Source organism: Salarias fasciatus, chromosome 14 (assembly GCF_902148845.1).
Source record: "Salarias fasciatus chromosome 14, fSalaFa1.1, whole genome shotgun sequence".
NCBI classification, from domain to species: domain Eukaryota; kingdom Metazoa; phylum Chordata; class Actinopteri; order Blenniiformes; family Blenniidae; genus Salarias; species Salarias fasciatus.
This window is the reverse complement of record NC_043758.1, coordinates 20,085,745-20,111,773: the sequence shown is the minus strand read 5'-3', so window position 1 is coordinate 20,111,773 and position 26,029 is coordinate 20,085,745. Positions and strand designations below refer to the sequence as shown.

Below are 26,029 nucleotides of genomic sequence, written 5' to 3'. Positions count from 1 at the left end.
GCAACATTTGACTATCAGAAGTCTTGCATGATCTTGTTTAAGAAAACATTGCTTTTACTTCACTTGATTTTTTTCTGTAGATTAGGAAAACATTCAGACAGAATTTGTAGCTTCTTGGAGAGATCAGCTGTTTCCCACCATTTGCAGTCTGAGCTTCAGCTGACAGATGCTTATTGTTTGTCACACAGTCATTAAAGTTGCTTTTATCCTGAACAACAGTGTACATTTTCTTGAACACTAAACTGTTATTTTCACATATGAGCACGTATTTGCAGCCGCCGCATGGCTTAATTGTGAAATCAATGTCATTATATTCAAGAAAGACTTCATTTTTAAAGATTTCCCACCAACATTCAGTCTGACTGTTCAGCACGGTCTACTTTTTCTGTTCATTATTTCAACCTAGTTTTCATTTATTTTGTTCATCCTGTTTGCACTCACCTCCTGAAACTGTTCCTCCTCTTTTGACCTTTTAGCCAGCCTGCTTCCTGCTCCCCCTCTGAGAGCTTCTTCCCTCTGGAAATTGAATTTCTCAAGATGAACTTACCTGACAGTTCTTTACATGCCCTTTTTTTTTTTTTTTTTCGTAATACTCTCTTCTTTAAGGACACCGTGTGCTCTCTTGGTGTGTTGTCTTTTCTTTTCACTCGCTAAATTAATCACTGCTCTTCCTTTGCGTCCGCCCGTCAGACTCCAGTGCAGAGGTGATGGAGGTCGACCACGACCGACAGCTGGTGTTCTGCGAGACCTTGTGTGTGTCGTCCCTCACGGCGCTCTCTCCCGGCCGGCGCCCCGGCGGCGCCTGCAGCAGCAGCTCCTCCGGGCTGGGCCTCCTCGGGGCCGTGCAGCCCAGTGACGAGCAGGTCGCGGCCAGGCTGTCCGCCCCGGTGGTGACGACTCAGCTCGACACCCGGAACATCGCCTTCGAGAGGTCAGACACTGCGCTGACACGGAGGAATCACAAGAATTAAGCGCATATATACGATGCGCAAACAAGCCACAGCGTGTTTTTTGTTCACGCGTCGCTCCTTCCTCGCTTTGTCTGTGTGGAGAAAATCGCTCTTTTGTCGTAGTGGTTGAGTTTTAGTCAGTGTCTCTCCGTCGCTCCCACACTGCGTCCCACTGCCGAGTGGAACAAGTTCAGGCACGCTTTCTGGTGGCTGTCAAAATGCTTCTCAGAAAATGTAGGAAAGCACAAACAGAAGCCACGGCGTTGGCAGCAAGTGGGGACAGCAAAGCACTCGCTTAGAGTAATTGTTAGTTGTCAATGAACTCTTCAGTTTAAAGCCTGTGGCAGAGGGTATGCTGTGTGTGTTATGCTTTCACACAGCTGTCACAGAAACAAACCTTCACCGTTAACCTCTTGTGATGTAAAGAAACAAAGTCAGTTTTTCTTTCAGAGCCACATCGATGCATTGCATGTTTTTGCTGGATAAGTTTGGTCGCTACATTGAATTGTTTCACGGCAAACAAAAAACACACTGTTGTTGTTACATCCGGCCTTGGGTGAGCTCCAAAGGTTGAGAAAAATCTCCGCCAACCTGCAGGACTTAGCTTGAAGTGAGGGAACCTCTTAGCTTCACGCTGTGTGAATCCAGCTCAGACCTCTTCAGAAAAGCAAAACGCACCGAGATGAGGAAGCAGATAGCAGCACGAGAAAGCAGCGGGTGAGAGGGGGCGACACAGAGGTGGACATGAAAGAAGCGGGAAGCAGGAGAAAAAGAAAGGAGACCACAGGGGGTCACAGAGTACAAAACTCATTTTATTCTGCTCTCGTGGCGAGATAAGACTGATGTGACAGAGAGGAAGAAAGAGGGATGCCTGAACAGGGGAACTTCTGGACGGAGAGGGATATGGGGAGAGGCCGCATTAAAGGAAATAATGAACAAGGGAAAAGCATTTGTACAGAATGGGAGAGCGAGAGAGAACAGGGGGGAAATGTTCAATGAAGACACTGCACTATTGGAGAGAGATGCAAAATAAGAAAGCCAAAAGCAGGTGATGGCTTTCAGGGCATGAGTGTTGCGGAGGGTGAAAAATTGTCTTTTAAAAAATGTAATGATGGATTGATGAACCACTTAGACAGACAGAGGCAAGAAATGAATGTTAAGAGATGAAGAGTGAGTGAGAGCAACTGTGAGAGGTGGGAACGGAGTGATGGTGGGAAGCAATCATCTCCCAGTCAGACTTTTTCCTCGGTGTCACCTCTGAGCGTTTTCCCTCCATCAGCACTCTTGTCTACATGCCAATAATCTATTTAGGAAGCTTTTGCCAACCACTCTGTCAAACACGCTTGGTCTGCCTCCTGAGTTAAAACCTGTGTGTGCAGCCGAGCAGGGGATCTGCTGCAGTTTTATGGCTCTGGAGCTGGGTGTTAAGAGCAAGGCTTTCTCCGACACAGCGGCGAGGATTTGGAGGAGGATGTCTATGATAACATGGTTGATAATATGGTAGCACATATGAGCCAGGCATGACAGCACAGTAAAGATATGCTACATATGTAGCAGTCATTTTTGGCAGGAAAGGCTCAACCCAAGGAAGCTATTTCAAGTTTTTAGTTTTGGGTCCGAGTTTCCCACAAACAGAGTGGAAACAGATGAAATGACAAGACACAAACAGGCCTGTGACAGACATGCAGCAAACAATTCCGTTATGGGTACATCAGGTCAGTAGGTATCGACAAGGCTTAAAGTCTTAAAGAAGAAAAAAAATCACATTAAAAATCAATTCAATGAAATACAAACTTTGGAGCTATTTTTTTCTCAAATGTAAAAATTTTCATCAAGCTTATTCCAGATCTGCAATCCTCTGTACGCAATACTGAATCGGGTACAAGTTAATTTATTCCTTCAATTTGATTTTTATTCCAAAGTGATGTGTGTGCATAGAAAGAAAAAAAGCTTTTCTATTCATATGATTTTGATCACTCTGTTTTTCCTCTCTGGTCTCAAGCTTTCACTGCTGCCTCACTCATCTCTTGGCATCAGAGGTGGTGACCAAGCGCCATGGCAGTTGTGGGTCTTGGTGTCTCCTTACGACCTCTACCTCCACTACAGTGTGACTCCTCCTGCCCAGATTAGGAACAACATTTACTCTTGTTTGGACGGAATTATCGTGCTGGTTGCTTTTGTTGCATTTGTGGCTGTGCTGTGTGGAGTTTACATGCTTTTCTATGCATGTGTGGGTCTTCTCGAAGTACTCTAAGTATTCCTCTCGGTGTACAACATGTGTTTGTACCTGAATCCATGCAATGGTAGAACTGAGTGAAGGGAGAGAGAAGCGGCACGTGAAGAATGATGCATTGTGCACGATACTTCAAATACACGTGTACCTGAGCTGCCAGTACACCTTGTTGTATGGTGGTGTGTCGCCTGCCATGGGACTCTGATCAAGTCTGTGTTGGATTGTGTTTTGATGTGTCTTCAAGAGTGTGTGTGTCTGTATTGCTCCTGCCATTGACAGGCAGCCAGTGCAGGGTGTATCCTTTAAATCTTTGTCAACTTCTGTCAGCATCCAGAAGCATTTCAGTTGACTGACAGACGGACAACTGGCACAGTGTTTCCAGGCTGTATGTACGGTGCCGCATTCATTATTGAGTATCAAGTACTCAGAACGGGGCAGGTATCAAAATGTTTCCAAAGAGAACTGACGGTGTATTTGTCCTGCAGGAATAAAACCGGCATCCTGGGCTGGAGGAGTGAGAAGACGGAGACAGTGAATGGATACGAAGCCAAGGTGGAGTGCAGAAAGTTCATTGGTTCCCAGAGAAAACTCTCGATTCCCCCTCTCCTGAACAGTTTAACTTTCAGAGTTATCTGAACCTCGCTTTTAAACTTTACCGTCAACCAGTGACACATAAAACACCAGGTGGCTTCTCAAATTAACTTATAAGGAGAAACATGCATTACCTTGACCCCATTTGTTTTCCTGACCCCCTCTGGAGGGATCGATGGGAGATACCCAGGACCATCTGTCACTGGTGGTTTTAAAAGCCCTTCAGACGGGCTCCACGCTGTAACAGCACTGCCTGAAAAGCAACTGTTTTCTGCTTCATTGATTCAGAGTAACAACAGTAAAAAGAAAACTCCTGTGGAGAAGCGATACACACTTTTCAGCTCTTCACTTCTCTCCTCCGTCATCCGGCGCACACTCAGAATCAGCCGGCTGCTCAATTTTTCAGCACTATTTTATATTTTATGGTCACTTGAAAGCATGTTGAATAAATGTAGCGATGCAGACTACAGAGGTGTAATGGGAGCACAGGAAAAACCATGATTGATTTTGTGGGGTCAATATCTCTCGTAACTGTTTTATTTGGAATGATGAGAAACTGAAGTCAGGTGTGTGTTCTTTCAGGTGTACGCAGCGTCCAACGTTGAGCTCATCACCAGAACCAGAACAGACCATCTGTCAGACCAGAACAAAAACAAGACGAAAGGCAAGTCACCTTTTGGACAATCGAGGCTGCTTCAGAGGTTGAGTTTTTCCGTTATCACCTCCCGTTGTCGGCTCCTTCAGCCAAAGTGCTGCGACGTGTCTCGTAAAAAAGAGTCGCTGATGAGTAATCCCCACTCACCTGAGCTGGGTGAGATCACCTCGGGGTTCTGGCGAACAGCCGCCAACGCTCGCTCGGCGGCTCCATCTCTTTTTCTGGTTCAGATCATAAATCAAACAGGATCAGGAGGTTTTCGTCCCCGGACTGCCGCTGTCAGCCAGGATCAGCCGTCACAGGCTGTTCTGAGAGATCGACTCTCCCAGGTCGCAGTGCCCCCAACACACACACTCTGCTAATATCCAGAAGGAGAGTGCTCTGGGAAGAGTTACACCGACTCCTGAATGACTCACTTACTCCATTTGCGCTTCCCTTTTCTGCTCCTTTTCGTCATTTTGTTAACGCTGTAAAAATCTTTAAGTGCTGTGTGTGCGTCCTCAGGGCGACGCAGACATGCTGTATCTTCAGCCCAGCAGCGGTTAATGACAGTTTAGATGGCCGCAGGTCAAAATCTTATGAAAACTGCGCCGCAGTTCCTCTGGTACTGAGGATGAAACTCCTGTTCTGCTTTGAGTACTCATAGTGAAGACAACCACAGCGACAAGTGTTTTCTCAACCGGCTGTCGGTATTTGTGTTCACGATAAACTCCTTCAGAACTACGTCTTCCATCAAACTTATAATAATTCACATTTTAATCAGTTAGAGAGAAGTATTTACATTGTACCTTTAACCTTCAGGATATAATCAGGTATTAAAAGATTCATTTGTGAGTACAAGCAACAGCTATTATCCATGACTCTTTTTACTTATTTAAGGCCACCACAGAAAAGAAAACAAGTTGTTTATTTAAAGAACTAATTTCGACTGACCAATTTCTAGCAGGCTCGCTGAAACCTCAGGTTTGCACAGATGTTTTGTTCTTTTACATTTAAATGATAAACTAATAGCAAGAATATTTATCCATTACTGACATGGTATTTAAGAAGCGCGCCTGATTTGCTTTCTTGGCATTGCTTCAGTCTCATCACCTCACCAACCAAACTCTTGTTCAAGGCGCTGAAATGATCCCGTTAAACCACCTGAGCCTTTTCACAGGGTTTAATGTCAGGCATTAGCCGCTGACACTTTGTCTGCAGTCTCAGCTGTCTTACTGAGGCGCCTCACACTAAACCATGGCAGCGGTTTGTCGGAGGTTAACCAACCTTTCAGCTGCAGCTCATTTGCTGGTTGAGCACCAGTGTTTAGGAAGGAGCGCTCACATCTTCTCAAAATGACCACAACAGTTTGTTTCAATTTGATCAGACCTAATCGGTGTAAACTTGGGTTAAGTATGTCAAAGTGTGAAGTCTATTATTCTTTTTACAAATCAGACTAGATTAGAGAAAAATAAACTGAATGAGGACAGAATCAAAGAACGGCAGAAATAACGGTCTGGCCAATGCTTTAGAGTTCAGTGTTGAAGGGACTGAATATGAAACAAGGAAGGTCTTGGAAGACCACTGTGAGTGGAGCAGATGTGAAACAGTTTTAGTATTAATAGTAGTATTTGAATTAGTTTTAGTAGCATTTTGTTTGTTATTTTGTTCCATCGTGGCAACACATATAAACGCCATGCTTCTATGTACTAACGCCACACCCTGACATGCTGAAAGTTTTGAAATGTTCTATTTTTGTAAAGATAATACTGATAAGTGATTGGTAACAATTTGCCTGGCCATGTGAGAACGCAGTTAAAGTCAGGCATTAGGTATTAGTTTGGAAGTTACTGTATATGACACATATCGGCCATAATATTATGTTCTATGTTATTGTTACAGTCACATTCACTGCTAGAGTATTACAGCCTCTCCAATTTGGTAGAATAATGAGCCTGGTAGCTTTGCTCTTCGCTCAGGTGCTTCAAGTCAGGATGTGTTAAACAGATGACTGAATACGGACTAAACCACACTAACTTCAGAGGGTTTTGGAGACTGTTGCTCTCTAAAGTGAAAAACTCAAAGTAACGGGAAGGTTTGTTGCGACTGTAATATGACTGTGATCCTGTTTTGCCTGTTTACTGCTGTTTCTGATCAGGTGGGAAAACTCCACTGCAGAATTTTCTGGGGATCGCAGAGCAGCACATGGGGCCAAACAACGGGGTGAGTGAACAACACAGGAGCTGACCATCTAGTTCTGATGAAACGAGAATAGGAGATCATCCATCCATCCATCCATCCATCCATAAATTTCCTCATGGAATTTTGAAACTTAGTGTGGCATATAACAGTTTTCCTTAGAAAAAAAAAAGGCGTGCATTGGATGAGTACAGAAATTCAGGTTTGTCAGAATTAAAGATAAAAAAGAAGATTATCATTCTGTTCCACTTACTTCCTACTCCTAAGATCTTTTTAATAATTCCTGTTTCTTCTGGGCTGAAGAGGTGAGGAACCATCCAGCATGTTAACGCCACTGCTCCTCTGATTGTACGAGGATTGGAATTAATTCACACACATGAATAATTTAGCTTGGATCCTATCCGTCTTCACTACACATGTTACATTAATCTTTACAGATGTTAATGCTGTTTGCAGCGTTGCTGGTTTGTAGAGTGATACAAAAGCAAGGCTACAACTGTGTTATCTTTTCACATCGTAGCGTCACAAGATTTATTTTTTTTAACTTGGGTCCGCTGTCAAAATAGATTAAGCTTCGTCATCATCTTCTTCACAGCCATCCTGAGTGAATTATCATCGCTGGTATCAGTACCGTGCCGATCGCCTCCGCTGCGACCGGACGGGCAGTGTGTGAATCCCCGCTGGTAAATCCAGCGTGTCGCCAGGAGAGCAGTCCTGCAGCATAAAACAGTCACTCAGAAGCTCTGACCTGCTCCCCGATATTGATTACGGTTTTTAATTTGTTTTTGCTGGAGAGCAGCAATGACTCACGCCTCAGGCCTTCTCCTCCGTCTGTATCCCGTCTTCTTATTCTCGCCTTGACCGGCTGGAATGTTGCGCCGCTGTTTGGTTTGGTTTGCTTTAATTTCGCCAAACCCTAAAAATCTGAAGAACAATCAAGCCCGATTATACCTGTCCACCTTAACTTCCTCCAGACCACTAAAAGGAAACTTGTGGGTATCGTAATCAGACGGCCACACCTCCGGAGCGGCTGGCTCCTCTCAGGGTTTAGCTCCACTTTGAGCCTCTTCCAGATGATGGAGCTCAGAGTGACGCCTGCCACCCTGTGGAGAAATTTCATTTCAGCTGCGTGTTCATGACAATAACTGAGGGGAATTTTCTCTCTCCCTCTCTGCACCTTCTCCCCCCACACTGGCTGTGTGAATCAGTCATGATCCCCCCCTCTCATCGCTGCTGAATAAAACCCCGAGACACCTGAACTGATTACAAATTATTTCTACATTTCTTATGAGTAGTTCAACTTAAAACACGCAGCAAAATAAACAACATGAAAAGTTAACAAGGGCATCATTTCACATCCATCATTAGAGAATTTCTTAAATCCGCTGTTTTGATTAAAAAAAAAGGAATTTCACAAACAGATTTTAATTGGCCATTTAAAAGTTTAATCTGTATTGCTTTTTTTCCAATACAATTCAAGGTTGGGTCTGGCATAACAAGGTCAAAAAGTGCAAATTAGACACAGAAATGGAAATGGGAAACTGAAGGACAAGGAGGTTTGTCCTCTTAGATAAACACTAAAATCTTCATTTATGATTTTTTTTTTCAATCTTCACAGCTTTTCAGTGGGTTGCATTGACTCCTGATAATCCCGTAATTAGCTTTTAATCGATAAATCCCGTGTTCTTCAGTCTTCGGTTTGTTGTTTGTTTACAGCTTCTTTGTGAAACTTTCATTGAGTGTCTATAAACGGAGAACCTTGAAATCTCAGTAGGTTTCTTTTACCACAAAAGAGAAAAGCAAACACAAAGGAAAAGCTGCTGCTTTTATAGCAATCTTTGAGTCATCCTTATTGACTCATGGCGTTGTGCGGATTCCTTTACACATGCTATTTAGGCTCTCTACCTTTAAAGCAGTGACATCTGGATCTTCAATGCTGATTTCACTCGTTGTCTCCCTTCTTCAGGCTCTGGTGACGCAGATGTCGTCCCCCGCAGCGACAAACCCAGCAGCGCTGACGGCTGAAGAATACTTCAACCCCAGCTCGTCGCCCACGCAGAGGGACATCGGCCACCCGTGCCACCTCACCACCAAGACCCAGAGGTGACAGCGAGAGGCAGGGAAACACACAGGCAGCCGAGTCGCCGTGTTTTTCAGCTGACAGAATGACTGACATGGGATGGGCGGTGGGACATCGGCCGCTTGCGGCGTCTGACGCTCGGGATCCTCATGTGAAAGTCATTCGGACGTCAGTGAAAGACACACACCTGTTAGGAGTCCATTTTGGCGAAGCGGGAGGACAGTCACGAGTCAGAGTCTACCGCAATGCTGGATGGATGACTCAGCTTTGCTTCAAGATTCTTACAAATCTAGTGGAAACAGAAATGTAATGAAAGAAACCTGCAGCTTCTCTCCGTGACTCTGAAAAGTAAAGAAAAATAAAGGTGGGACTTCAAACCCGCTGCGCCAGGATTAAATGAATGGTGGGATTCAGTGTCACGGACGATGCCTGAAGCGGTCGCTCTCGCCGGCCAGCCAGCTAACGATCCGCCCCGTGTTCCTCTACATAACTATTGATGTCCCTGCCATTTTCAGTCTTCACACTTATTCTTCCTAAGTGCCTAATGAGAAGTGACAGGCGGCGGCGGCGGCGGCGGGATTGAAGTCTTTGCAGCAGCAGCACTGCCTCTCCATCCCGTGTTCATTATGGGACAAATTAGAACGTGGGAATTGATTGGCTTCGGTCTGAACACTACGCGGCAGCTTGTGGACTCTTGGCTGGTGCAATCAATGTATTTGTGTGCCGCAGATCGAGGAACAAACCGAATGAGGACGAACGGCTGTGGTCTCAGACTTACATCCAACCATTTTGTGGATAGAGTCGCCATGTGAAACATGTCCAGTATCTTTTAGGTCCCTGAGAAAGCAATACAGCCAATGCAATGTCATAAAGAAAGAACTGGTTGAGTTTAGAGACTTTCGACTATGTGAAAGTCTCTCTTTCTATTTCTGGTGGCATCTTCAGCGTCTGCTCGTGTGTTTTTTGTTTCCAGGTTTAAAGCCAAGTTGTGGCTGTGCGAGTCTCATCCTCTCTCCCTGGCAGAACAAGTGGTGCCTATCATCGATCTCATGGCCATCTCCAACGCTCTCTTCGCCAAGTTGCGAGACTTTATCACTCTGCGCTTGCCGCCTGGCTTCCCCGTCAAGATCGGTGAGACGGATAGATGGATGGAAGGACGGGGAGGGTAAAGTGATGGCTGCTGCTTGAGCAAGGGGGCGGCAGGAGAGTAATAAGTGAACACACTGGCAGCAGAACGGATGGAAAGACGAAGACAGACGAAGAGAGGGAGTAAAAAGATTGGGCATCATTAAAAAAAAAATGAAGAAGCTGACGGATAACTTTCTCTCCAATTCCTGCAGAAATCCCTCTCTACCACATCCTGAACGCCAGGATTACCTTCAGCAACCTGAATGGCTGCGAGGAGGGAAGCGGCGCCCGTCCTGACAACGAGGTGGCGATGGAGGGGGACGGACAGAGGGAACCCCCGCGGACAGACACCCCGTCGCCGGGCAGCGACTCCTCCAGCGTCTCCAGCTCCAGCTCCACCAGTGAGGAGCCTTTTACTTTACTCAACCGTCAGACGCTGTTCTATAAATCCTCCTCCGCAGTACTTCACTCCACAAAGCGAGTTTACAGTCACTTGATAGAGTTATGAGGGGTATTTATCCCCGCCTCTAAATGCAAGGTTATCTTCCTTGTGCTGTGTGTTTGAGAGTATGGCTCGCTTTCATCATTCTATCACTTCATCAGAATCGGAGCGGCTGCATTTAAAATCTGCAGCCGAGGAAGAGAGAGAGATAAAAATTTACTGTGCGGTTGCTCAGGGGGAACCTTTTTTCAGAATCCTTGACACTATTGTGCAGAAATGCACAGTGAATCCACTCAGTTCAGACAGACACAGCCGAGTTGAGGAATTATTTATCAGGCTGTGCTGTAGATGTGGGAAATGACAAGCCAGAATTTGTTCTGCAGTTCTTTTCATTGGTGGATCACTCCTCGGCTTCTCCTCTCCTTTAACCTCCTTTACTCACCGATAACTCTTTTTTTCCCCATCTCTTGCTCTTTGCCTTCTCGCCCCCTCCCGCCGCGCTGCAGTGTCTTGTCGAGCCGGAGAGATCCCCCCGTGTGTGTTCGAGCCCCCGCCAGGATACACCATGCTTGGAGGCAAGCAGAGAGACAGCATGAGGGAGGAGGAGGAGGATCTGCTGCAGTTTGCGATACAGCAGAGTCTGCTGGAGGCCGGATCCGAGTACGACCAGGTGGGCCGAACGGGAAGCTCATCTGTGAGCAATTCAAACAAGCACGATAAAGGTTTGCGGGAATCTGCCTAAGATCTCTCGTAAAAATGCATAAATAATAGGAAAGGCTATATCTGAGTATATTTTATTAAGTATGTTTAAAGTACTCCTGACATACCTGCCTTAGCGATTGTAAAGTAACATGACTGGATTTGTAAGTTATTTAAACAGTTCAGTGCCTCCTTTGCTTTACTGTTTAGTCTCGGTACATTATCACTGTTGTACGATGAAGACATCAAGATACCAAAGGCTCTAATTTGACGGCGCAACTTGGCGATGATCAGCGGCGGAGGCAGCGCATTCCTATTTTCGACAGGCGCAGAAGAGGGTGTCTGGCCGGTCTGCTGCACTTGCGCCGAGATGGGCGTTGCAGCGCACCAGGGGGAGGGCTCGACAGAATCAGCTGGGCGCAGTGAGAGTTTATTGCGGAAGGTGTGAGCAGGCTGGGGAGGAGGATCTGATGATAATTTGTCTGAGAAAACCTCAGAGGCAGGGTTTCAGCTTGTCAGTGTCATGAAAGATACACAAAATCATTCATGAAGCACATAATTGTTTTTATTATCTTCTTTAGCACTGGAACATCCAAGACTATCTGACAGACCATTTAGGTTTTTAGAATTCAAATAAATCTGTTAAAAATAATTCCCCTGTCCTCTAGTTCTTTGACTTTTCCTAAATATGTGTCTTGTATGTTTTTCTGAAGCAAATAAGGTCCTAACAATAACACAGATAATATTACAAAGCATTTATACCTCCAAAGGCCAACAGTGGTCTGTGAGACTTATTATTTATTTATTTATTATTATTATTATTATTATTATTATTATTATTATTATTATTATTATTAGACTGATTAAAAAGACGCACTTCACGGGGCTTTTTTTTTCTTCTGTGATTGATTTGTTTTGGTTCATGCGCGCATCTGAACAGGGGGCTAGCTCTGACAGCAGACAATCAGACAGATGGCCAAAAATATCAAGCAAATCCCAAAAGAAAGATAGTAAAAACAGGCATAAATAAGAGATATAAGGTGGAAGAAGCTTTAGCAATGATACAGGAGGTCAGTGAGGGGGAATCGGATGGCGGAGACGTGTCGGACATCAGCGATCTTGACTGGAGTGAAGAGGAGGAATGTTCTGAATCAGAGTCAGAACAGTCGCGGGCCAAACAGCGAAACAAATATAATGCTGCTGCCCCAAAAATACCCAACCGACCTCCAGCTGCTGTACAGTCCAGCGTAGAACCTGCAGTGGCGCATGAAGCGCTCACGCGTCACCTCCAGGTAGAGAATTACTGTAAGCTGCTGTCAGTTTACAACTAAATAATAATAACATAAAATGGTGTAAAATTATTATTGTTATTATTATTATTATTATTATTATTATTATTATTATTATTATCATTATTATTTAAACTAATGTAATAAATCTGAGCACAACAGTGAACACGGTATTGACAGCAGGGGCACTGCAGCGTCTCCAGATGTGCCAGTTACAGATTCAGGTAAAATATTATATCCTCCATTAAAGTACAGCAAACCATGTATTTTTCGTTTCCAAAAATTAATTTTAGAACGAACATATTTTCTGAATAAATACCTTTGTCCTGTTGAGCCTGCAGTCTCAGAATAAAATGAGCAGGGTGAGGACGGGTCGGTGTGGGAAGGTGTCCGTCCTGGTGCGCAACCGGGGAGACTTATTTTACTAATTTTAATATGTTCTTGATTATTATTTACAGTTAATAATACAACTATTTTTTGTGTGTTGGCGTGTGTGTGTGTGTGTATCAGGGAAACGAGTGTGCGGAGTGTGAGTGAGAGGTAAGCTGCGCAAATGCGCACTGTAAAAAGTTCAATACATTTTAAAACCTGATTTGAGGCATTAATAAAGCAGATATGAGGCAGAAGTTTTGCTGATCCACTTGATTTAATATTTTGTTTCTTTACCTTAATTTCTAATGCATTAGATTACAGAAAAGCAACCTGTTGGTGTGCTCCTGCGCAAAAACACTGCATATGACAGTCTGGCTGACCATAGCGGCCTTTGGAGGGGGGTAAGAATGCTGGCAACACGTGAAGCAGAGCGGAGGACGGAGCAGATAGCAGATGTCGCCACCATTCTCTCATAAATGATTATCCTTCGTCTGGGATGGCCGGAATGCCATGTGTGTGATAGGAATTACAGGGAATCATTTCAGAGGACATCGATCTGATGACAACTGAACCAGCAGTCCTAAGTAGACTCACCCAGCTCCGCTGTGCAGCTGCGCTGAGCGATTGGCACCTGTAATTCTTTGTGCTTTCCCAAATGTATCTTTATGAGTTATGATGCACACAAATAAAAACAGATTTTCCCTTTCCCTACAAAGTCTGTATGTAGCCGCTAAATGCAGGGTGTCTGCATTTTTATTTCATTTGTCTGGCTCCCCAAGCTCTACAAGAGATTATTTATTTCAAAATGCAGTCATATACATTGTTGCTTCACTATGGTTTAGTATTGAGGTCAGGAAATAAAATGTATTTCATCATGTTAATGTAGCAGTGTCCTTCTTTGAAAAAAAGGAGAGGTGTTCATTTGATTGGTCAAATTGCGCTCAGCTGGGTTAAACCCACTTTCTCTCCTCTCTCTTGCGCCACCTGCGCCGGTGGGCGGGATGGAGGCGTGACTGCGCCTGGTTCACGAAATTAGGACAATTTTCTGGACAAGCCCCGTTGACTTTATCCGCCGACGGCGCACTTTGCGCTCCGCTGACAGCCGGCGGATTCGGCGTAGTCTACCAAGTTAGGGCCCCAAGAGTTAAAATAAACTTGGCAGCTTCTGAGGTGTCACTGCTGCTACATATTTCACCAAAGCACTGGCCAGTGGAAACAGCACAAACTGCCAGAATGCTGTACCGCTTTTAGATGTTTCACGATGAGATTTGCCAGAATCCAGGAGGTAATTTTACGAGTGAGAGGATATCCGTTCCAAACATGCCGAGCTGAATGGGTTTCAGTGAGCGATACCTCTCTGAAGCCGACATCAAGAGAAGGCATGCCGCAGCACTATAAGCTCATTCATTGTGCCTAAAAATGTACAGAAGGAGAGGCACTTCGTCACTCCTCTGCTGTCTGAACGCATCGCTGCAATAACAACAGCGAATGACGAGAACATACCTTTAAAACTAGATTAAAATGGTGAAGTCTGCAGTCCAACAGTTATGCTGCTGCATCAACCCAGGTGGATTCATATTGGATGGATTCCCTGTATGAAACACCCAGTGCAAATCACTGCGATAAATTCACCAATAAGTCAAGCAAGAGCTGACAAACGTACGCGCTGAAGTAGCAGAAAGGCAACCAGTTTTAAAATAAAAACAATCAATACTGAAGTAAAATCGATGGGAAGAATAAATTGCCTCTGTAGTACAGAGCTCAGACGTTCAGCGCAGCCGCAGGATAGATGTTGGTTTTGAAATCCCTCAGATCATGATCCTGATGGTGTTTGGCCCTGTTCCAGCAGAGTAAAGTATAAATATACTATGTGAGACGATTCAGAGAGCATCTTCAGTTTTCTCTGCTCAGAAACGGCATTTGAAGACGGAGAGGAGACAGGTTTCTGCTGTGGCTTAGTGCAATCAGCGACGGCAGCCTGTCGGACTGAGCTCTGTCTCAAACTGTGCTGAGAAAGGTGACGCCACTTCTAATTAAAGCTGTTTTACTGAGGCCGGACAGGTGTTGAAAGATCACGCAGCAGACACTCCACGGTTCACAGCTTTAACCACTCAGCAAATTTATCTTTGTCCAAGCTTTTTAATTGTTAGGAGACAAAAAAAAAACTTTCTTAATTTAATTGAAGCAGCAGCTAAATTGAAAGGAGAAACAGGGTCAAGTTAATTTAGTTGCACAAATCTGTCACAGACTGGAAAGTTTGGGACAAAAACAGAGGACAGGTGAAATTAACAAAAATAATTGTGTTTTTCAGGAGGTAACAGCAAGAACAAGAGAGAACAATACTCTGCTCAGTTGATTAGTGTCTGAAATTAGAAGACAGGTTGAGACGCAGCTTAATCTAATTGTGCTCAGTCTACTTGATGTTTTGAAGAGTCTTTAAACCAAAGGTTTCTCAGAATTCAAATCCTTTGAGATGCATATATAGATATACTTAATGTTATTTACGCATCAAAAGCATAAAATACTGCACAAACCAGTAAAAGCCTGATTAGAATAAAAGTGGACGAAGACTGAGTGAACGTGTAGGAGCCAGCTAATGGCCACCATTAAGCTTCTAATGAGTCAGTGGTGCACGTCTCCAGCAAATTCCACATTCATCAAACTACTAATTATTAATTTCTTGCAGGCAGCTCATGGTCTTGTGAGCCTCTGAAGGCGTTTGACAGGCGTTAGTGATCTAAGTAAATCCATCGAAGATTGTTTGTCAGGCTGTAGAAAATGAAGGGTCGTGAGAAACACTCAATCTCAACATCAAAAGTATCTGCCATAATATTCTCTGGCTGCCAGAACTGCTTGCCACAGAAGAACTCTTGAAAGTCTCAGAAACTGGCAGCAAGTGCTTATGAATTCTGGGAGTTTGGGTAGAGCTCAGGAATGAGCCTCTTTTTCAGATCGTTGATAAAATCAAATGGACAAATATCTTAGAAATTTGTCGAAAACCTTGAACTTTTTCAATTCCTTAAAATGATTTTCTTTTTGCTGACTGTTGCAGTATAGAACAATGTTTAAATGTTAAAATGACAATCGCATCAATGCTAAGCCTCTTCCCAGTCTGTCGCTTCGGTGGAAAAAAAAAGCAGTCCAGACCAGAGAAAATCCAACAAGATCTGATGTTTGGAGATGCTTTGACTCAGTTAGTTAGTTGGGCAGCTGTGGCTCACCTGGCTGAACCTTTCAATCTCTGAACATCAGGCTGCGGTCCTGTCTCCAGCCTATTCTTATCCCTCTGTTAAAGTGTCCTTGGGAAAGACACTGAACCCCGTGTTGCTGTAATTGATGGGCGAGCTCTTTGCATGGCAGCTGTCATCATTGATGCATCAGTGTCTATGTGACAGGATGAATGTGACTGACTGTGTGTAGTGCTGATCGCGCCACACAACCTTGAAAGTAGCTTCCAACCTGACAGAGTGAATGGTGTCAGTGTAATAAGATAATCAGTATTAGTGATGACGCCTAGTTTCACAAATCCATCTTTATTAGTCGTACAGAATAGCCATGATCTATGTGTGCTGAGTAATGCGTCAGAGCTGGAATCCATCAAGATCATTGCTCATAATGAAGCCAGTTTGCTGTCGGTGCTTCATGTGTGCTGGAGAGGAACTTTGCTGGAAAATATATCCAGATAGAGAGGATGATGTGGTTAGTTACAGTCTATTTCCTCTGCCCGCTCTCTGACCCCCTCTTTGTGTCTAGGTGACCATCTGGGAAGCACTGACCAACAGCAAGCCGGGAACGCACTCCCTGTCCTGTGACCCAAGCCGTCTGGAGAGGTCAGCACCACACTTTCGTCTCTCGCTATAAACCCACTGGATCACGTCGAGCTCGTCTGTTTTTGGGGAACTACACATGACTGTCTGTATAAGCTCAATATTTCCTGCTGTTCCTCGTGCTGTATTGTCTCTCACTTCCTCTCACTCCTGTTATGTGTTGTTCTTCTTCTGTCTCCAGCTCTTCCATTGTATCCCTTTTTTTCCTCACCTCTGACTCACATCCTGTATTCCTGCACTGTCTTCCCTTTCTCTATTCTCTTATCCATCCTGTCACCCTCTCCTCGTCCCCTATCGGCTGTTCGCCTGTTACGTGAGTGTGTGTTTGTAGAAAGAGAGCAGAAGTGGAGGATGAGGGAGTTTCCTGCTTTCACAGTCAACAGTGCCGCAGTTGACTTTAGCCTGTTATCTTTACTCTGTTTCTCCTTATGCAGATGAGTAGCTGGATACACAGATTTGCCTCTTCTCTCTTTCCATTGTTTTCTTTATAAATAGTCTTATTTCTGCCGTGTTTACCTCTGCCTGTTATGGTTGTTTGAGTAGATTTCCACTGCACACTGCAAACAAGCTCAAAAGACTTTATTACCACTGGATCTTCCTTCTGCTGCCACCACGCTGAACTTCAGTGAAGTTGTTTTCAGAATAGTAATTTGGGAAAACTCGTTTCAGGCTCAGCTCCACCAATTCAGTAAAAACTACAGGAATACAAGAAATCATCCAGAAAAAATAGAAACTCTAAAAACTACAGGAAGAGGCAAAATTACCACAAAGAAGTAAGAACAATATGAAGACAGTGGCATCGAAGAAAAAGAAATATACCACATAGACACAGAATAATCCACACAGCAAACACGATGGATATCTCCTCAGAATGTTTCCAACAAGGTACACAAACTAATGATTTATACCTGCTGACAAAGAGAAGCAAAATGACAATCAGGATACACAAAACAACCATTTATTTATTTATTTATTTATCCCAATTAGTGTCTACAAAGTAGAGACTATTCTTTCTTTATTCTCTATAAAAATCAATGTAGCAACATGCATACATGAGACACAGTTTACAACCAACATTCAAATCCTGGGCAAAAGAAGTTTAAGGCACAATAGGAAACTGCATTCAACACTACGCACAATTAGTCAGCTAAATCAATACTAGATTTGCATTAGTTTAGCACATTGTCATGACTGATGATTGCATTCTTTAGGTGACTTGTGGCCAGCTAATTTGTGGTCTTCTGTCACCAATCAGCCAATCAACCAATAACAAACTTGCGCACACACTTGGGAGACTGCAGGTCCTTGAATTTATGACTTGGGTAGCAAGCCATAATGACAAACAACTATTTAGAGTTAAAAAAGTTACAGAAAAAGAAACAAACCTGACATCCCATCATAACATGCTTCCTTATCCTCGTCCCAGAACCCCCCTGCACAAGCCCCGCGCCCCCTCCAGCCTCGGCTCCACCCCCTCCAAGAAGCCACCCGCCCCCTGCACCTACGATGAGCAGCTCCGCATTGCCATGGAGATCTCGGCCCGGGAGCTGGAGGAGGCGGAGCTTCGGCGGCGGCGTGAGGAGGAAGAGCTGCAGCGCATCATCCAACTGTCGCTGATGGACAAATAAGAGCGGAGGAAGGAGGGGGAGGGTCTGGACTGAGGACACATGGGAGGAAAAAGCGGGGAAATTGGCTTCATTTAAAGCTTCGAGCACATTGTTCAAGTGGATGGAAATTCCCACTTAGATTAGTGGTTTCAATCAATTAGTGATCAAAAACGTCTTTTCTCATCTCCCATGACCTCCGCCAGACCTTTCCCATGAAGCCATACGGGGACGCCACGCTGTGCGGCCTCAGACAGTCAGGGAGGAGCAGCGGCGTCCTCTCTCCGGTGCCACAGTGGTACTCTTTTCGAGCAGTGCCAGTTTACAACCTACAGCACATCCAGTACAACGCCAGAGGAAGCGTCTCCTCGGACGAAGGGATCCGTGACTGCCTGCAGGCGTGCGCTTTCGTTTAAAAACCAGCTCTCCGCACAGGGGCCAACTTTTCACCTTCTCCAATGAAATCACCGTGCGTTATTCCAACTTCTCGCTCCAGCATCAACACACACACACACACACACACAGAATCCTTTAGACGATTGATGGAGCGGTGACATATCGAGGACTATATCTTCAAAGATCAGTCTAGTTGAGTTGAATGTTGAAAACCATCTGACTTCCTCAGTTTTTAAATGAAGATTTTTAAAATAATTGACTTGTACGTTCCTTTTTTTGTTTTGTTTTGTTTTTTTTCCTTTTTCACAAAATCCAGATGTACTGTACTTAGCTTGTGGGTGGGTCACACATATATATGACTGTTAGTGGTCGTCGACGATGGGTTTGAGCACAAAGTAAACTTTTGCAGGAGCACAGATGTAATGGGGCTAAATAAACTGTATGTGAAGGAGGTTTTGTGTGTAATAAAACAATTGAAGAGACTGAATTTAAGTGCTGGTGGCTTGTGACTGGGTTGTGGGTTAGAAATGTGACTGAAAGTGATTGTAAATTAGCATCTTCTCACCTTTACATGAGCGGGCAATCTTTCTGTATTTCTGTGTAGTCATGGTACGTTTTATTGTGTACAGATATTTCAGCATGGCCTGTGCCGGTATGGGGGCTCATTTTGTCTGTCAGGAATCTCTCTTGCAATATCTGAGTGCTCGTTCTCTCTCTGAGGGGACGGGTGCCGTAGAGGAATCACTGTAAAAGCTATCAAAACAAAGCAATGTGAGATTTTATTGCGCCCTAACAGCAGGTTTGTTTGGCCATGTGATATGCTGGACGGAAAAGCAAGCATCAAAACTAACCCCTCCCTAAGAAAAAAAAAAAAAAAAAAAATTAAATAAACCAAATGAATGTTGTCTCATAATTGTAAGAAGCCTTGAATTGCAGGAATTGTGTTGCTGAGGAGGATGGAGACAGCTTGTTAGTTTTTCCCCCCTCTCTCTTTTTTGAAGATGTTTTAAAGAAATGTACATTTCAGAAATCAGCACAAACTGAGAAGGAACCACCTCCTTCTCTCTTCTCTATAATTCATAGTCTAGCTTGCCTGGTTGATAAGGAAAATACTCATTTTTTTACTTTTTAAAAAATGTTGCAGATGCAGTGAGATGTTTTTGTGCTGTGTGCTGGGAACTGAATTGAGAAGATTCAAATAAAGAAACATCTTTTTGGAGCAGCAACGTATGACTGGGATCTTTGTTTGGTTTGTGTGTTCCTATGTATGGACCAGAAATGACTGATGGAGGAAATGGTTCTTGAAGCACAAAGGAAACCAAGCTCCTGCTTTGGTCAAACAGAGACCGGATGGCCCTTAACAAGGGGCTCCGGAATCCATATTCCCAAAGCATCCCCCACAAGGGACTCTGAGGGACGTGGTCGAACACCTCCAAATCCACAAAACATGTGCACTGGTTGGATGAACTCCCACGAACCCTCGAGCACCCTATGGAGGGTATAGAGCTGGTCCAGTGTTCCACGTCCAGGACAAAGACCACACCATTCCTCCTGGATCTGAGGTTCGACTATCGGTCAGATCCTCCTCTCCAGTAGCCTGGAATAGACTTTCCTGGGGAGAATGAGAAGTGTGGTCCCCCGACAGTCCCCCCAACCCCAGTCTGCCAGTCCAGAGGTACTGTCCCCGATTGCCACGTGGTGTTACAGAGGCGTGTCAACCAAGACAGTCCCTGCACATCCAGAGACTTAAGGTACTTGGGGCGAATCTCGTCCACCCCCGGTGTCTTGCCACAGAGGAGCTTACCGACCACCTCGGTGACTTCAGCTTGGGTGATGGATGAGTCCACCTCTGAGACCTCAGCCTCTGCTTCCTCCACGGAAGACGTGGCGACAGGATTGAGGAGGTCCTTGAAGTCTTCCTTCCACCATCCTATATAATGTCCCCAGTTGAGGTCAGCAGCTCCCCTCCTCCACTGTAAACAGTGTTGGTGGAGACTTGCTTTCTTATCCTGAGGCACCAGACGGTTTGCCAGAATTTCTTCATGGCCAACCAGTAGTCCTCCTCCATGGCCTCCCCGAACTCCTCCCAGACCCGAGTTTTTGCCTCCACAACCGCTCGGGCTGCAATTCGCTTGGTCTGCCAGTACCTGTCAGCTGCTTCAGGAGTCCCATGAGCCAACAAGGCTTGATAGGACTCCTTCTTCAGCTTGACGGCAGACCTTACTTCCGGTGTCCACCACCGGGTTCGTGGGTTGCTGCCACGACAGGCACCGGAGACCTTACGACCACAGCTCCGAGCAGCTGCTTCAACAATGGAGGTCGAGAACATGGTCCACTCGGACTCAATGTCCCCAGCCTCCCTTGGGACATGACAGAAGCTCTCTCGGAGGTGGGAGTTGAAAACCACGCTGACAGAGGGTTCCACCAGACGTTCCCAGCAGACCCTCACAACATGTTTGGGTCTGCCAAGTCTGTCCGGTTTCCTCCTCCGCCAGCGAATCCAACTCACCACCAGGTGGTGATCGGTCGACAGCTCTGCCCCTCTCTTCACCTGAGTGTCCAAAACAAACAGCCAGAGGTCAGATGACACGACAACAAAGTCGATCATCGACCTCTGACCTAGGGTGTCCTGGTGCCAAGTGCACTTATGGACACCCCTGTGCTCGAACATGGTGTTTGTTATGGACAAGTGTGTGGCTCGCACATAAGTCCAATAACAGAACACCACTTGGGTTTAGATCAGGGAGGCCGTGCGATCCAATCACCCCCTTCCAGGTCTCACTGCCGCTGCCCATGTGAGCGTTGAAGTCCCCCAGTAGAACAATGGAGTCCCCAGTCGGAGCACTGTCCAGCACCCCTCCCAGGGACTCCAAGAAGGCCGGGTACTCTGCACTGCTGTTCGGCCCGTTAGCCGAGACAACAGTGAGGCACCTGTCCCGGACGCGAAGGTGCAGGGACGCCACCCTTTCATTCATTGGGGTGAACTCCAACACATGGTGGCTGAGCTGTGGGGCTGTTAGCAAACCCACACCAGCCCGCCGCCTCTCACCATGGTCAACGCCAGAGAAGTTTCTAGCCGGTACCTCTCAACCTCCTTCACAAGCTCAGGCTCCTCCCCCCCAACGAGGTGACATTCCTGTGTCCGGGGATCGGGTCGCTGGGCCCCCTGCTGTCAGCTGCCACCCAATCCACATTGTACCTGGCCCGAACATTTTAATTTAAAGCAAATGAATTAAGAAACAGAACAAACTGACAAATTGTACACAGAGAAAACTGAATTAATTGGAATGTATACTTTATACTCTCATTTATTTTAAAATGTATTTTAAAATATTAATAGCAGTTGCACAATGTCGTGTCACTGTTAATATTTTAATATTGGCAATAAAATCACTCTCGAGGAACTTTAGCAAAATCAGAGGCTATCTGATCTCTGGTGAAAAGCCAATCTGTTGCCATTTCACTAAACTCTTCTTTACTGGAGAAGTGCCACAGTGCCTCTCCTCCTTCCTGCAATCAACGTGAAAGATGTTCAGCTATAAGACACAAGGACAGGAGTAACTGTGATGCATTAGCAGCCTTAAATAAACATCAGTTTACCTTTAGAAGAGCTGTCTGATGTTGCCTTTATGTTCTTTAGTGCATCTCAGCTTCTTCTTTTCATAGTAAATTCATAAACTGCCAGATTATGGCATGTAATGTCGCAAAGCTTAACGAGTGACTTAAGTGTCAATGTCAGACAGTAATACACGCCTAACTGAGAAACAAACATACTTTCTATTTTGAGCGTAAATCCACTGGAAAATGTGTCTAAATTTGTCAAAACACAGGTTGAGACCCACCCTCACTGAACTGGTGCTGCAGAGAAAGATGTAACAAAACACTCAGAGAACTGAAATCCAATATTAATCGTTGTACATTCTCTTACAAAGACGTGTAAAATATTCTACCATGACTTTAGTTCAGATGGGAACTGCAGATGTCACTGTTCAGACCTTATTTCAATCATTCTTATATGAGTTCACAGGAAGTTACACCTAAGATTTAGAGCAGTGAAGCTGAGCTTTAAATCCTGAAAACAAAGGTTGAGTGACTAAAGGATAAACAACTCTATGATAAATATATGGAGCAATGAACAAATATTTATTTTTTCCAATATGTGGAAAATAACAATTAACTATGACATTATGTGGGGGGGGGGTTAACAGGAATTGATTCATTGCTTCGTGTGACCGTTTAGTGTATAAGTCAGTCTATAATTATTATATTAAGCTATTCATTTAAAATATACATTTTTCAGTGCAGAAATATAACTGTAGTATGTAGTTACTATTATAGGGATTTTATCATATTTCACCAAGGCAGATGATGAAGAAATCACTGGCCCCTGCTCACTGAGGTGGAAAACGCAAAGGGATTCCTTGATGCCGCATAAAGCAAAAGACCAAATACATCTGTGTGCACTGCTGTGCGCCACCCTGCCTGTAATGCTTTGCAAACTTTCACATACCCTAGGTGTTTGAACACAGGTGAAAGAGAGACAAAATGTCAGTTCTTGTCACTGAAAGCATGCTAGTATGAGGGTCTGGTAACACCAGTCCTGCATCCTGATAGAAGTTCAGAGACTCACAATATTGTGGCTCATTCAGAGCTGTGACTGTCATTGGTTTCTCTTTCAGGCCTGAACATCGCACCTGTACCGCATGTTTTCAATGATCCAACACACCTGAATTTAATCACTTCGTCAGGAGAAATCTGCAGAAAGCCTGAAGACGAGCCATTACTATCAGGTGTGTGGCCCTCCAGGTTCACAATGTATGCAGTCCATTGAGCATGCTTTCTCATGTCCTTCATAATTTATGCATCAGAGGGTGAAACAGTCTTTACTTGATGTACAGTATTTTGTGTTTTAAATCAGTCTGGAGCGACATTAATGCCTGCTACGACTTGACTGGTTGGCAGGAGCAAACATCCACAAGGCAGTAATTCTGTTTTTTTTTTCCCCTCAAATCCTTTTTGAATTACAGACAGCTTTCAAATGCTCTAAATCCCCCCTGACCCCCATGCTGGGTTTTTTTTTTTAGCTGCAGCTTTCCACTGTTGCTGACTTTTCTGGTCCTCTCCAGTGAAGGACGGCCACAAAAGCAATTCATTTCTCACGAGATAGGGAATGCTGCGGCGTCAGTCAGCGCCACAGAGAGCTGATCTGTTTTTAGCAGCTGCCACCTTCATCATCTTCACTGTGACACAGATTCCCAGAGCTTCACCCGCATCCATGAGGGGGTGAGAGGAGGGAGGAGGGTTTCTGTCTGCAGTTATTTAAGGTGGAGGAATGAGGACTGGCAATTTGTGCTCAAGTATAACTTCTGTCACATGACTTGAATTGTATTAAGTGACTTTTTAACCGTTGCATTGATAATTCAGTTTACATAGGTTAGGTTGTGTAGACCTGCTCATCACATTGAAAATACCACTGTGCCATAGCCAGCAAGAAATGTCTGCATTAACAATACCTCTTGCTGCTTGTTTGAGCGACTAAATGCATCCTCTTGTGGCGCAAACTGGTACTGCAAGATGAAACGGGTCAGATGAAGTTGGAGTTTTCGCGGTTGCACCAGTGGCAAATTGCAAAATTGCACTAATTCGGATCATCATTTAAGGTGTTATTGATTTATATTAACCAAAAAATGTAACTTTATTTACAGCGAAGTGATTATTTTGTTACTTCCACCCTTTCCTTTCCAAGAGGACTAACAGCCCAGAGGCTGTAAAAGCCTTCGAAGAGGAAAAGAAACTGGCAGAGAAATGAAATATTATTATGTGGATCGGTAGCAGCAAATTTCCCTCTTGCTGATTTTTTTCCAAACAGGATCGGGTCCGTGGAAGCAGTGGGCTGCAGGGGTGTGTGTAGTGAATTTGTAAATAGCCGCAGACATAAAGCAAGGTGTGTGTCTGTCAGAGAGAGAGAGAGAGACGCTGTGCATCAGTATGCAAAGAGGAACCATGCCAATCTCAGCAATCCCACCCAGAAACACACTGACACACTGAGCCCAGTTCATGCATTTTCTCCTTCACAGTCCCATTCACTGCATTATTTAGAGAAAAGAAAAAAAAAATTACAATCTATCAGCTTTTAAGATCTTTACTTTTAAAATCCACCTGCTTCCTCTATTCTGGTGGACTTAATTACTGAATCAACATATGAAAGCTTTGTCCTTGTTTTTTTGAAAACTAACATTTTTTCTGTATTTCCACACAAAGCTCAAGACGTCTGAGCTATCTCCAACGTATTTTCAAAAGTCAGTTTTCATCCTTTAATGTCAATCCCTGCCTGATTTACTTGCGAGCGCCTCAGCAGGAGCCTCGGTGGCCTACATCTCAGAGTTTAATTAACCACATGAAACGGTAGGTAAAATGTCAGTCTGAAATAAGCTGTGCTGATAGAGAGCGTTTCACCCCGGGAGATGGGACTGACTCGTTCAAAGAGACGGTTCAGGTAGTTAAAAGTCACAGGTACAAAACATTTCCATCAACTGTGGGGATATGAGCTTCATTGTCACTCAGGGAAAGTGTGAAAATCCTGTCGTGAATTTCTATCTTTTTGTCCAAAATCACCAACTAATTGCAGAATTCTTGACTGAGGTTATCGCATTGACACTGTGTGCTCATTTTCCATCAATTTCAATCATTTTTCTTTGCACTGACCATGTTGTTCAGATCATGTCCTGATGGCCTGTTAGAATAATGATTTTTGTCACACATACAAAGTATAGTAATAAAGTGTGCAGTGGAGCACTGACATCGCCGTTTCGTTCACACGGAGCAGATCTGTGTCGACTGAAACTGATTCTGAGGGGATAACTGAATTAACCAATCTTGTTTAAGCAAGCTTAGGGTTGTTGTTTAGAGTACAGGCCGACACAGCAATGACGCTTGTGATAGATTGCATTAGTTCAGAAGAGTTCAATGCCAACCCAAAGGGGGAAATTCTACTCAGATACTTAAAGTATTGCCACACACTGGAATTTACGTCGTATACTATGGCGATGGGCTCCAACATGTCCAAAAACCTCTCCGATAGCGGTTATATTATGCAGGTTTTTACAAATTCACGACGACGGCACAGCATTAAGGTAATGCTTGTTTGTTGGTAACGAGGTAGCACACATCCACGGTAGCTTCGTCAATATCGTAGCTCTCGTCCCAAAGTTATGTCCTCTGCTCTGAAGAGATGCCATGAAAAATAGTCCTGGATGCAATTTGTGATCACAGTTTCTGTGTTTCCTCTAATCTGTTTCTCTTGGTGCTGCTGGCAACACATGGAAGCATAACAGTATTAGTCCAACGCAGAAATGAAAACCATTCATTTGAATTAGGCGTGGTGGTGTCTGAAGACACTTCAGCACATGCTGGAGGTCTGCAGGTCAGCCTGACCAGCAGGTGGCGGTAAATTCCAACAATGAACTAATTTGTCAGCGTTTTGCCACTGTAAGATACACTCAGACTGAAGAAAAAAAAAACAGCACAGAGTCACAGCAGTGAAAACAAACTCAACTTATTTATTTGCTGCTCAAGTAATGAATAA

General features: G+C 44.4%; 1 protein-coding gene across 1 annotated transcript in view; it reads left to right on the top strand.

Annotated features, from left to right (window-relative positions):
* Positions 1-18,605, top strand: part of ankrd13b (ankyrin repeat domain 13B) — a 44,123-nt gene extending 25,518 nt beyond the window's left edge. Inside the window, exons 6-15 of the mRNA XM_030108823.1 lie at positions 691-931; positions 3,669-3,735; positions 4,357-4,438; positions 6,567-6,631; positions 8,574-8,710; positions 9,661-9,818; positions 10,028-10,216; positions 10,764-10,927; positions 16,371-16,447; positions 17,871-18,605. Coding sequence (XP_029964683.1) covers positions 691-931; positions 3,669-3,735; positions 4,357-4,438; positions 6,567-6,631; positions 8,574-8,710; positions 9,661-9,818; positions 10,028-10,216; positions 10,764-10,927; positions 16,371-16,447; positions 17,871-18,072 — 1,382 coding nt within the window. The 3' untranslated portion in view covers positions 18,073-18,605. The remainder of the gene's footprint in view (positions 1-690; positions 932-3,668; positions 3,736-4,356; positions 4,439-6,566; positions 6,632-8,573; positions 8,711-9,660; positions 9,819-10,027; positions 10,217-10,763; positions 10,928-16,370; positions 16,448-17,870) is intronic.
* Positions 18,606-26,029: the final 7,424 nt, after the last annotated feature.